The 12,472-nt window shown below is 35.7% G+C and overlaps 1 protein-coding gene across 1 annotated transcript in view; it reads left to right on the forward strand.

Annotated features, from left to right (window-relative positions):
* LOC107725608 (protein TALPID3-like) overlaps nucleotides 1–12,472 on the forward strand; it is a 128,526-nt gene that overhangs the window by 58,299 nt on the left and 57,755 nt on the right. Inside the window, exons 13-16 of the mRNA XM_016534936.1 lie at nucleotides 6,305–6,377; nucleotides 6,735–7,004; nucleotides 9,749–9,923; nucleotides 10,156–10,329. Of these exons, the coding sequence (XP_016390422.1) occupies nucleotides 6,305–6,377; nucleotides 6,735–7,004; nucleotides 9,749–9,923; nucleotides 10,156–10,329 (692 nt within the window). The remainder of the gene's footprint in view (nucleotides 1–6,304; nucleotides 6,378–6,734; nucleotides 7,005–9,748; nucleotides 9,924–10,155; nucleotides 10,330–12,472) is intronic.

Here is a 12,472-nt window from a genome sequence, read left to right on the forward strand (position 1 = left end):
ATTACACAGTATGGACACTACCTTATTTTTTTTACCGTTTCATTTAAAAGCCGTAGTATAAGAATACAGTGATCAGATACCATCACCGAAACATGGTACCGCCACAGTGCTTTCTCTGTAAAGGGTTGTCTTTTATTTTTGTTTTCTCATGAGTATCAGTGTTGACATCAGGGAAAAATCCAGCACAAGAAATTGCTAGTCGTAAAGTGTAACGCTGTAGCAAATTTCCCTGTGCCTCTGAGAGTGCTGCTGGTTAACTTCTGCATGTTTTCATGCTTCTGAAAGTTTGGCCATGCTGAGGTGGTGAACCGGAATGCGATTTTGATTGACAGCTGGCCTCAGAGCACACTCCAGGCAGGAAAGGGCTAAGCCAGACGGAACCATCACCGTGATTGGCATCTGTCAGTGGAGGCATCTACCCAGATGCTGCCAAAGTGGCGCTCCATCTCAATATATTCACCTCATAACATCACATCTGAGAGCAGGGCACGCTACCACCTGAGGTTAACAGCTCTGGCATCACATTAAACCCCACACAGAATATTATATTAATGTTTTTAACAAAAAGGCAAGCACGTTTGTCAGCCATGTGGGGTTTTAATCAAATTTGACTGCTTGCTATTCTGCAAAGATTATCACAATTATAGCTTTTATGAACTGTATTAATCTTTAGGCAATTGGTTCACAATTCAAATACACCTTTCCATCAACCATTTTTCTGTTTTCTGAGTTATGGTGAGGAGTGCGCGAATTGTCGTCAATCAGTTCTAGTCATAATACAATTAATGGAATAGTTTAACTAAAAATGTAATTTTTTGAAGAATATTTATGCAATTCTTTCACAGAACAACCGTTTATGGTGAAAAAAGGACCAAAAAAATTGTGCATTGTATTTTTTTCTTATTCCAACTCTATAGTTAAAAAAAATATATATATATATTCATAATTTAATAACTGAAAAAAAAATTTTTTTTTTATTATAGTTGTTGTTTTTGATAAATATAACAATCATGATTACTGTGATTATTAGCGAATAAGACATAAAGAATTAGTGAAATTAACCTATAATAATAATAACTTACAAAACAAAGCATTCAAAAACTAATTTAAACTTTTAAAAAAAAATCTATCATTTATAATTTTGTGTGTAAATGTGTAACTAATTTCACACAAAGTCTGATAATTTGTACACATTTGTTAATTGGAAAGAAATTGGAAAGAATTGTTTTTTTTTTGTTTACAATGAAGGGAAAAATCACTAAAAGCATGATTTTTTCCCCCCCCATTTCCACTTTTGGAGTTATACAATAGCAGTGTGTGTCGAACAGACTGAAAAGAAAATACCCAAATATGATTTTTGGAATGAGTTTAGGTATGACACTTTCATATTCAGGTCAGTCAAGTCAGATGTGAATCCCGGTCACAGTATGGTGTCGTCGGTACAGAGATTATGTCACTGTGAATTATGAGCTCGCTTTTGTTTGCAGCTTTTAAAACGCATTACGCTCAGAGCCAGGCGAAGCAGTTAGAGGGATGTTTTTGCTGGGGTAGAGAGGAGTAATGCTTTATAGCAGGAGGTCAGACTCAATCTTACCATTCTGCCTGCTCTCAATGTGACATTACCCCAGATCCCTCGGGCACAGAGCAGCTAATGGCTTGTGATACACCACGAGCCATAGTCGCTGCCCACATCATGCACATTTCCGGAGATACAGAGAGATAGAGATGTGGCAACAGCAGAGTGCTAAAGCAGCAGTTTAAAAACTGAAATGGAGAAGGCCGCCCCAGGACTGCTGTCTGTTATATGATGCGTAGGCTGTGTGAACCGAAAAAGAACAGCAGTCTTCCCGCTCTTACCTCAGGCTCATTGCAACGTCAGTGCTGGAAAGATCCCAGGGAACCGTTTTTGATGCCCAAATATTTTACAGTATTGTAATTAGCAGTCGACTGATTCACACTGGGCTACAAAAGTCTGAGGCCACTAGTGAGCCTCTTTTCTAATTTAGTACAACTTTGATCATTACAAATTAAATTACCAGCGTAACAAATTTAGTAGAATGTTGAATTTGTGACTCCTATTGTTTTAACAACATCAGCATTCAAGCTGACATGAACAAAGGCTGATTTTCAAATGTAAATTTGTTTTTGAAACCCAGGTTTTCTGTTTTAATATATTATAATAATATTTATTATTATTATTATTGTTATTTTATGAACAGCAATGAGTGTTGTTATTGATGATGACATAATAATAATAATAATAATAATAAATATTATTATTAATAATAATAACAACAGTAATACATTTCAGCATTTTTGGTTGTTTCATGTGCTAATTATAATAACAACATTGGTTGTTGTTGTTGTTGTTGCTATTGCTGATAATAAATAATAATAATATATAATCTGTAGCATTTTTTGTGTCTCATTTGCTAATAATAATAATGGGAATGTTTGAAATATTTTCAATACATTGATATCATTTGATATGGCTGATAAATGACCAAATATCATCCGACATATCTACAGTATCATATCTAAATCGAATTAATATTTTAATATCATTTTTAATATTAAATACATAACACTGATTGTCCAGTGTGTTCTGTATTTACATGAAATGATTTTGTGACTGTTTGTTTTGTTGACATTGTGCTTTTGTTTTAAGCTGAAAGCTTCACCGCAGCCCAGCACCGGTGGGGTCTGCTTTTCTTGTCCCCCTCCAACACCTCTCAAACCTATGGAAGCCCGTTTCCGCCACTGAATAAAAATTTTTACAAAGGTTATTGCGACTTTTTATCTCACAATTGTGACTTTTTTTTCCCAGAATTGTGAGATATAAACTCGTAATTGCGAGTTCTAAAGTCAGAATTGCGTTATAAACTCGCAATTGCGAGTTAAAGTCAAATTTTGAGGGGGGGGAAAGACTGATATGTTCTCAGAATTGCTTTTTATATCTCACAATTCTGACTTTATAACTCGCAATTGTGAGACATAAAGTTGCAATTCTGAAAGTCAGAATTGCTAGATATAAATTCACAATTTCGAGAAAAAAAGTCAGAATTGCGAGTTTTTCGCAATTGTGAATTTATATCTCGCAATTCTGACTTTATAACTCGCAATTCTGACTTTATTTCTCAGAATTGCAACTTTGTCTCACAATTGCGAGTTTATATCACGCAATTATGAGAAAAAAAGTCGCAATTACCTTTTTTATTTTTTATTCAGTGGCGGAAACGGGCATCCATACAAACCCGTCTCAGTATCCAAACTCCTCAACCAAAATGTCAGCCTCAATGTTAATTGTCTCCAAAATGTCAGGCGCAATCAGGCCCGCGTGTGCATGAAAACACAAACTCGCTGATTGATGCAGCGCGCCTCTCCCAGCTCTAATGGCTTTGATCTTTTCCTCAGCTGAAAGGTCGCAGGGATTGAGGTGCCTGATGCTGCTCTGCTCTCCCCCGTTCATCGGTTTAGCCCACACCGCAACGAGAGAGCATTTCACGTCGTGTTTTATGCGCAGGGCTTGATGGATTCATTCATTTGAGGAAGTGACACTGCAAAACGAGTCTGTAGTTCGATTTTATTCCCGCCATCCATCGCGGTGAAATATTAATGAGGGCATTTGCAAACGTGGAACTTTCAGATGTTTTTTTATTCTTCTTCATTATACGCCGCGGCCCCCCTCCGAAAAAGTTACACCTCATACTTGGGCAAAGGCAATATTTTCTCAGTTTCAGTTTCAATGACTTTGTAATTGTAATTATCCCATGTACTGAAAATCTCATGAAGGGTGTTGCATAATTCAACAGATGGCAGAGACTTTGGGTTTCGGAGTCAGTAGTGAGATTTATCACTCCTCTCACTGCTTCGAACTGACTTTCTTGATGTTTCCTGCCGCCTCGGCTCATAATAGTTATGACTCCTTTCCGTTAGTAGCTGAGGCTCTGAGTTCCACCTCTATTATGTTCAAGATTCCCGTCGGCTTACATCATAACTTTCTGATGAAAAGACAGTCTTATTATTTATGTAATTGGTAGTTGAGTCAACTGCTCCTCAAAGAGCGCTTGATGATTCTGGTAATTACCCTGAGAATTACATCCGTTAGTAACCTCAGAGATTATGTGCTTTTATTGTTCATCAGGGACCAAGTGTTTGGGCTAGATGTCTGCTGAAGTCACTGATTTCTAGACCTTTATACTCCTGATGTTGTGTAGAGTATTGCTCGTTTCTCTTCTGTTTTACTTGCTTTTGATCTTACTGTACTTAAAGGGGTCATATGATGCTGCTAAAAATAACATTATTTTGTGTATTTGGTGTAATGAAATGTTTTAATGTTCTTTATATTTTTATCTGTTTTAATAAAAATGTTAGTAAGAATAACAAGAATTATTATGGTTTCTTTAATCGTTATATTAGAATATATTTTTACAATATTTTTTATTGTTAAATTATTTAAAACATGTTGCTTTGAATTTTTTTTTAATCTATGTTAATACTATTGAAAAGGAAATTTGTTAATAATAATAATAATAATATTATTATTGATACTTTTGTTTTTTTAATAGTTTGAATTATTATTTTTAAAATATATTCTTCAATTCGTTTAATTTTTTTATTTTTATATCTATTTTTAAAAATATATTTATTAATAATAAACACAACTATTCTTTTTATGTTTTTCTAATTATGTATTAAATATTTAATTATTGTGTGTTTATTTGTATTTTTAAAACGTTTTTATTTCTAGCTTTCAATAGTTTCAATAGTTATTATTTGTTGTTATTATTGTAGATAATTTATATATAAAATAGTTTGAATTACTGTTTTCATTTTTATTAGCTTCAGTGCATTAATTAGCATGCTGACAGTCTGCTGTACTTCAGCTGCTCAGCAAAATCCTCTCTGAAAAGTTGTGTCTTTAAGTTTTCCCCCTTTAAATCAGCGTTGCTATAGCCAGACACATGTAGATGAATGTCTTTGGCTGTTGTGTCACGTCACACTGTTTTTGAGCATCCCACCATGAGTTTTGCATTTTTAAGAAAATATGTAGTAGTGCACATCCCTAGATTCTCATCTTTTGGCTGCATGAGCGTCACTTTCAGAAATACTTGCGTTTTTCCTTTAGGTTCTTATGAAATCCCTTCAATGGATTTGCAACGTGTTTTTATTATAATTTTTTTTGACGTAGCATGAACTCTAGTGTGCCCTTAAACACAAACCCACATAAGCACAGGCTTCGTTTTTCAGCTCTTATAAACCCTCTGAGCAGAAAGTCATAGATGAAAAGAGGAAAAAGGAAGCAAGCATTAGATACATGGGCTGTTGGCGGTTCAAAGCAGCAGTTGGACGGCATGCTGGGATTGTCACTCGTCTCCTCATCTCTATGATTTATACAGTGCAATAAGTGATGCAGAGATGGGCTAACAGGCCAATAGACAGCAGGGCATTAGCATAATGTGTGCAGCGGAAAAACGCTGGAAGACTGTTGCGCCTTTAAACGCAATATGCCACATTTAGATTAGCTCTGCCTGCAGATGTCTTCCTTCATTGGGATTGGGGATCTTAGATATTCAGGATATGAAAATAAGAAAAACCATGCTAACCGAAGTCCAGCTAACTGTGTTTGTTTTTGTCCCTGTTTATGCCAAAATATGCACTGCAAGGCAAATCTGGTTTCCAGTCCGTTCAGTTAATTTAGAAGATGTAGAAATTAATCTTATGGTTGAACGTTGGATGCACACATTTTGTTCACGTTTTGAGATAATAATTTTTTTTTTTTTTTTTCAGAATTTTTTGATTAATAGAAAGTTCAAAAGAACAGCATTTATTTGAAATAGAAATGTTTTGTAACATAAATATTTTTACTGTCACTTTTGATCATATTAATGCATCCTTGTTAAATAAAAGTATTAATTTCTTTAAAAAAAAAAAAAAAATTCCCACCAAACTAAAAAACACCCGGCCTTTTGAACGGTAGTTTAAGTCTCCGTTTCATGCACTGCACACCATCAATCCATTTAAATTCTCTTCATTTAGCCTGGCTTTATTTAGCAATTCATGATTGAAGATTCGTGTTTGTGCATTCCCTTCCAAATACTAAATGAAATTCACAGCTCGAGGTAAATTCATCTCTAAAAGTAAACCCATATAAAGCACTAGAATGACTAAACGTGCCTGGATGAACACAACAAGGTTTACCAACAGGAAAAGTAGCTCTGTTGCTCGAGTTTATAGATGAATAGTTTTTTTTCTGTCATGTCTTTGAAGACATTGACGTCCTGTCATATGTCTCGTCCTGTAGAGATGTCCGTGAAGAGCTGAGGATAAAGAAGACAGTTGATGCCTGGATCAATACACTCAGCAAGGAGATTCAGGTGAGTTGAACTGAAAGATTTTGTCTCTTTTTCAGCCTTCACATACAATCTGGTGTTTCTGCACAATCTGTCAGTGTTCTTTGTTCTCCAAAATACTGTTTTAAAAGAGAAAATATTTGAATAGTCATTAGTGCTTTTTGCGTTTGATAATGCTTGGCATTGAATAGAGGTCTGCTATTACTTTTCCAATCATCGTTTATGATTATTTACCTGGACAAAAACTCACCACATCATGCACTTCAAAAGTTTCTGAATTGTTTTAGCTTATATTACAGTGCACAATCCATTGAGCACACATGCAAGTGTTTCTGACTACAAGGTCTTCTTGTCTCTTTCTCCTTCTCTTTCTCCTGGCAGGATGAGCTGGCGAGGGAGAACTCTGAGAGGATTGTGGAGAGGAACGATGCTGCAGTCTCTAAAGTGGTGCAGCAGGGCCAGGGGAGCAGGAGCGGACGTGTGGCTGGTCCGAGAGGGGGAGGAAGAGGAAGAGGGGGAAGTGAAACTTCTGCGGCAGAGAAGAAAACCTCTCTGAGAGGCTCAGTTAGAGCGCAAGCAGAAAACACACTGGCACACAGCAAACAACCCGCTCTGTCTGTCAGAACCAGACCTGAAGGGAAGCGAGAGACGGTGAGCAGGATTATATCAGTGTTATCTAATGCAGTGCCAAATGTGTTCACACAATGAACAGTAACCAAACTCCTCTGAGGATCTGTTGCAATACCTAATGAGCTGCCTTCCTAGACATCATACTCCTGACTATTCCAGATAGTAGGCTGTGAAATAAGATACCTCATTTTGGTCAAATTTGAAATTTGTTCACACAGAATGTGTTTTTGATTTTAAAAACGCTAGATGCCACACAGTAGCGTTTAGCCACAGCGCTGATGGATGCAAAAAGATGGCAGTGTCTCGAGACGTGTTTTAACTTGACAAAGCATTTTTTTAAATGTTGCTCATGAGGGATTTAGGGGGTCTGTGGAAAATTTGAGAGAAAAACAAATATACAAAATGTATCAACCCTCTACATTGCGAGTAAATCACTCGCATATGCGACTAAATCTTAACTCTAGGCGACTAAATGATGTCTAATATTAGCCAACGGCTAATAAATTCTCAGATTTTACTCGCCAGTGTGTGAGTTGGAGGCTAAGTATATGATTAGCACAGATATATTTTCACTCACAGAACACTCTGACTGAGCGCTTCAGAGTTTCACTCATGCACATTAATCCTTGGTACGCTTTATATTGTTGTTATTAGTAGAATTCGTATAATAATAATAATATCTTATCAGTATTAATGTAAGCATACTTATTATTAAATATAATTCTGAATTGTTGAATGCCTTTCAGTTTTACAACAGTCAGCTATTATTTGCGGATACCATAAAAAAATAAAATAGGAATAAAAATATAAGATTATCTGGAATCAGCATGTTTTGGGGTTCTTGCCATTAAAAAGTCTGAAAACCCAGACTTGCTATATGAGGTCTCATTTTGGTTTGGATGCTGCCTATGTAGGCAGTAGATTATGATTATATGACGCTAGAGCTTTATAATTGGCTCTTTGGCTATGGTCCAAATCATCTGTGTGTTATATTGAAACTGATAATGAACTGTAGGTTCTGTTAACCTATTTGTTCCTGTATGTGTTGTTTACTTAGCACCGTGACCTGACAAGCTCACAACACTCCCAAAATGGCCCATCTGGATGTAAACACTGTAGCTCAATGCTTCTCTGTGTCTCAGTGGCATTTTCTCTAAATGAGCCGCTTTGAGTACCCATATGCTGCCCCGACACTAATTTGCTAAAAATAAAGAGCGAGAAGACGAGAGGCAGGCCTGTCTTATCTGTGTTTGGCACAAGCCTGGTCCTGTTAATGGCCGTCCATGTTGCCTGGTGTTTGCGTGGATGATTCTTAACCTAGCAACACATCCAGTGGTTATCTGAAGGTTACTATGTGTGGAGGCCGTTCAGGCATTTAATTGCTGCTATCGGTAAAGGTGCAGTCAATCCAGACAACAGAGCACACAGTTACAAAAGGTTGAGCGTTATTTTGCTGGAGACACTCTCAGGTTGCCATGAGTTTTAGATTAAACTAAATGAAATCCATATGGCAATACCTCACTTTACATAAGCAAAGTTATCATTTTCTACTTTTTAAACACATTCTGATCAGTCTTATAGCATGTAGTCTTTTATATATATGTATATTTATTGTGCCATGTTTGCTGTAGATATGAGTGTTTTGTTTTTGTTTTTTTATACATATCAGTGTATAGAAGTATAATGTACTGTACCATGTTTACCATAGAAATTAGTGTATTATAGTATTAGTATACCATGTTTACCATATATATGAGTGTATTATAGCGTAGCATAGTTTACCCTGTTTACCATTTTTTGAAAGAAATACTTTTATTCAGCAAAGACACATTAAATTGATCAAACATGGCAGTAAAGACATTTATAATGTTACAAAATAATTATATTTCAAATAAATGCTTTTCTTTTGATTAATAATAATAATTGATAAATGCTGAATAATAATAAATGCTGTTCTTTTTATTTGTTTTCTAAATAAAACAAATAAATAAATAAAATAAAATAATCCCGAATCTTGGTTTAAAAAAATATTAGTTATACCTGCTGAAAATCCAGCTTTTCATTACAGGAATAATTTACATTATAAAATATAGTCAAATAGAGAACCGTTAGTTTAAATTGTAATAACATTTCATGATATTTTTGTTTTTACTGTAATTTTGTTTAAATAAATGCGGCTTTGGTGAACGTAAGTGGCTTCTTTCCAAAACATTAAAAAAATCTCATAGATCCTAAATTTTCAAATGTAGTGTAGAAGTGAGCATAATATAATATAGTTACCTTAGTTACCATAGATATATATTATAATATAGTATTATATATATTATAATATAGTATATATGTTATAATATAGATGTGAGGATAACAATATACACTGAACAAAATTATAAATGCAACACTTTTGTTTTTGCCCCCATTTTTCATGAGCTGAACTCCATCCACCTCACAGGTGTGGCATATCAAGATGCTGATTAGACAGCATGATTATTGCACAGGTGTGCCTTAGGCTGGCCACAATAACTTTGAGTTCAGCTCATGAAAAATGGGGGCAAAATCAAAAGTGTTGCGTTTATAATTTTGTTCAGTGTAGTTTACCATGTTTACTATAGATATGATTGTTATACCATAGATGTAAGCGTAACATAATATGTTTTACTATGTTTACCGTCAATGTGAAGAAATCATAATATAGTTTACCATGTTTACTATAGATATGAGTGTACTGTATTATAGCATATCATAGCATATGTGTATTATTCTTTCAGGCTCAGCCGGTTGGGATAAAATCTCAGGATGATCAGGAGTATCTGGTCAGGCTGTATGGAAAAGCCCTTTATGATGGCCATCGACGAACACTTAAAAAAAGCCCTTACCTTCGATTCAACTCCCCCACACCAAAATCCAAACCGCAACGACCGAAAGTAGTAGAGACTGTCAAAGGTGAGGGAAAGGTCTTCACTTAGAAATGATTAAGTCATTCTTTTCTTTTATGTTTTGTTACATTATAGGACTATATTTTTAATAGGGAAATTTGTTTGGCTGTTCTGCCTAGCAACTTGCAAAAAAGTCTTAAAAAACAACATGAAAAACAATCGCGACCACCCCTAATTTTGCCTTTTCTGTCCAAAATCTTGAATGTTACTTGTCCCTCCCTTTTCATTCTCTCAAATAGGGGTGAAGATGAAGTCATCTAAAACCCAAACTAGCCAGTTTGTGGATGATGGTCCTGCGCTGCAGTCTTCAGTCTCTGAGCCCCATTTCCTGTTTAGCCCCAGTGATCCTGCCCAACAGCAGCAGCCTGGCTCTCCAGTGCGAGGTTACCTCATTCCCATGGCCATACCTTTAGGTAAGCCACCATTAGCACGAGTAGAAATCACTCAGAATCACTGCTAGGTCTGCATGGTTAGGAAAAAAATCTAATTGTAATGTTTCTGATAAAAAAAATTGTGATCGTGATTTAAAATGCATGTTTGCTGTGATTTGTAAAGCTGCACAATTTGGCCAAAATTTTGTGATTATATGTCAATATGGCTATATAATAATAATATTAATAATAATAATCATCATCATTATTATTATTATTATTAGATAAAAATATATAATATTTGCTAAATAAAAACAATATAATAATATAAAAAATAATATAATAATAAGAAAAATAATATAATAATATTTTATTTTACATTAGAATCGTAAAACTACAATTCTAATATTTGGCTTAATTTCTTCAATTTCAAATGTTAAACGTTTCAACTTATATTTTGATGAAAAACTGCAGAGAGCTCTTAAAGCTTCACTTCTGTTGATAAGCTCTTCTCATTACATGTATGGGAAGGTGGTTGGGGCATGTTGTGTTCTCAAATGCATGTTAAAGTGACCCAGACTCAGAGCAGATGCAGAGATTCACTCTGAAGCACGCAGCTCATATTTATTTAATTAAATTGTAGCCTTTGTGATTTGATAATTACACTATGCCAAATTGCAATTTTGGTTGCATTTCAAATAATCATGCAGCCCTATTCATTGCTTCTTTTCTTATATATTGCAAGGGTGCAGCTAAATTTGATGTAATGGGAGTTTTGTTTATGACCTCATGATTTTGCATCAGGATTTTGTCTGTGATGCCTAAAAATACCTAAAATACCTAATACACACACAATTGATGACACCGTGTTTGCTGTTCGGTGTCCATTAAACCTCTGACCATTCTGAAACAAAGACGTCTGACGCGGCATGAATGGTTGAGACAGCCTCCACATGCTGCAGTCATAAAGCGTCTCTCCTCTGGCTGGCTCTGAGCACACGCCAGCATTAAAGAATGGACTTAATTAGACAGACATTTCAGCGGTGTGAGTTTAGCTCTTAATTACGGCTGCCTCTCCACTCGTTAAAAGCCTTACTATGCCGCTCTCGTTTAATCACTGCCAGGGACATTAATGCCTTTCTATTACACTCTCATTTTCCCGCTTCCAATCACTGCGAACTTCGTCTCAGATCCGACCTTGTGCGGTTGGAGGTAATTCTGTTTATTAGCCTGAACAGCCATATGAATGAAAACACCGTCATGCTTTACGAGGGCACTTTTTAGGGCAGTAATTGCAAATAGCCAATTGAAAACATTTTGAAAGCGTTCATATTATGAGTTGATTAGTTTCTTATATCCCATCCCCCCTTCCTTTTGAGGATTACGGCCTCCTGGCACCGAAACGATCCATTAGTTTGCTAACAGCTGAATTGCTGTCGTTATTTTCTGCAATGGACTGAAGAGGTAATTAAAGGTATTACATAAAAAATGGCAATGACGAAGCACCTTTGCTCCGCTAAAGCTGTTTACAGTATTCAAATGTTTCCCAAATTGTGGCTCAGGGTATTGAGAATGAAATGAACTAGCAGTAATGAAAATGGCCTAGTAATGTTTGAAATGGCAGGTGGGCTGTTGCCTGTACGCTGGACTGACCTCTGATCTGAGCTACGCTAGAGTGAACAAAGACTGGCTAATCGCATCTGCAATGCAGTGGCCCTGATCGCCGTCGTAGACACTGAACTCCCTTCGTGGTCATATTGAAGTTCCTTTCACTACTAGATGCATTATTGGAATTCTTCTAAGGAATAACTGCAGCTAGAATGCTAATGTTGTTAAAATATTAGAATTGAACTTTTTTTTACATTTATGTAACACTAATGTTTGTAAAACTACAATTCTAATATTTGGCTTAATTTCTTCAATTTCAAATGTTAAACGTTTCAACTTATATTTTGATGAAAAACTGCAGAGAGCTCTTAAAGCTTCACTTCTGTTGATAAGCTCTTCTCATTACATGTATGGGAAGGTGGTTGGGGCATGTTGTGTTCTCAAATGCATGTTAAAGTGACCCAGACTCAGAGCAGATGCAGAGATTCACTCTGAAGCACGCAGCTCATATTTATTTAATTAAATTGTAGCCTTTGTGATTTGATAATTACACTATGCCAAATTGCAATTTTGGTTG

Source organism: Sinocyclocheilus rhinocerous, unplaced genomic scaffold (genome assembly GCF_001515625.1).
Source record: "Sinocyclocheilus rhinocerous isolate Xijiao unplaced genomic scaffold, SAMN03320098_v1.1 scaffold1004, whole genome shotgun sequence".
In the NCBI taxonomy this organism is placed as follows: domain Eukaryota; kingdom Metazoa; phylum Chordata; class Actinopteri; order Cypriniformes; family Cyprinidae; genus Sinocyclocheilus; species Sinocyclocheilus rhinocerous.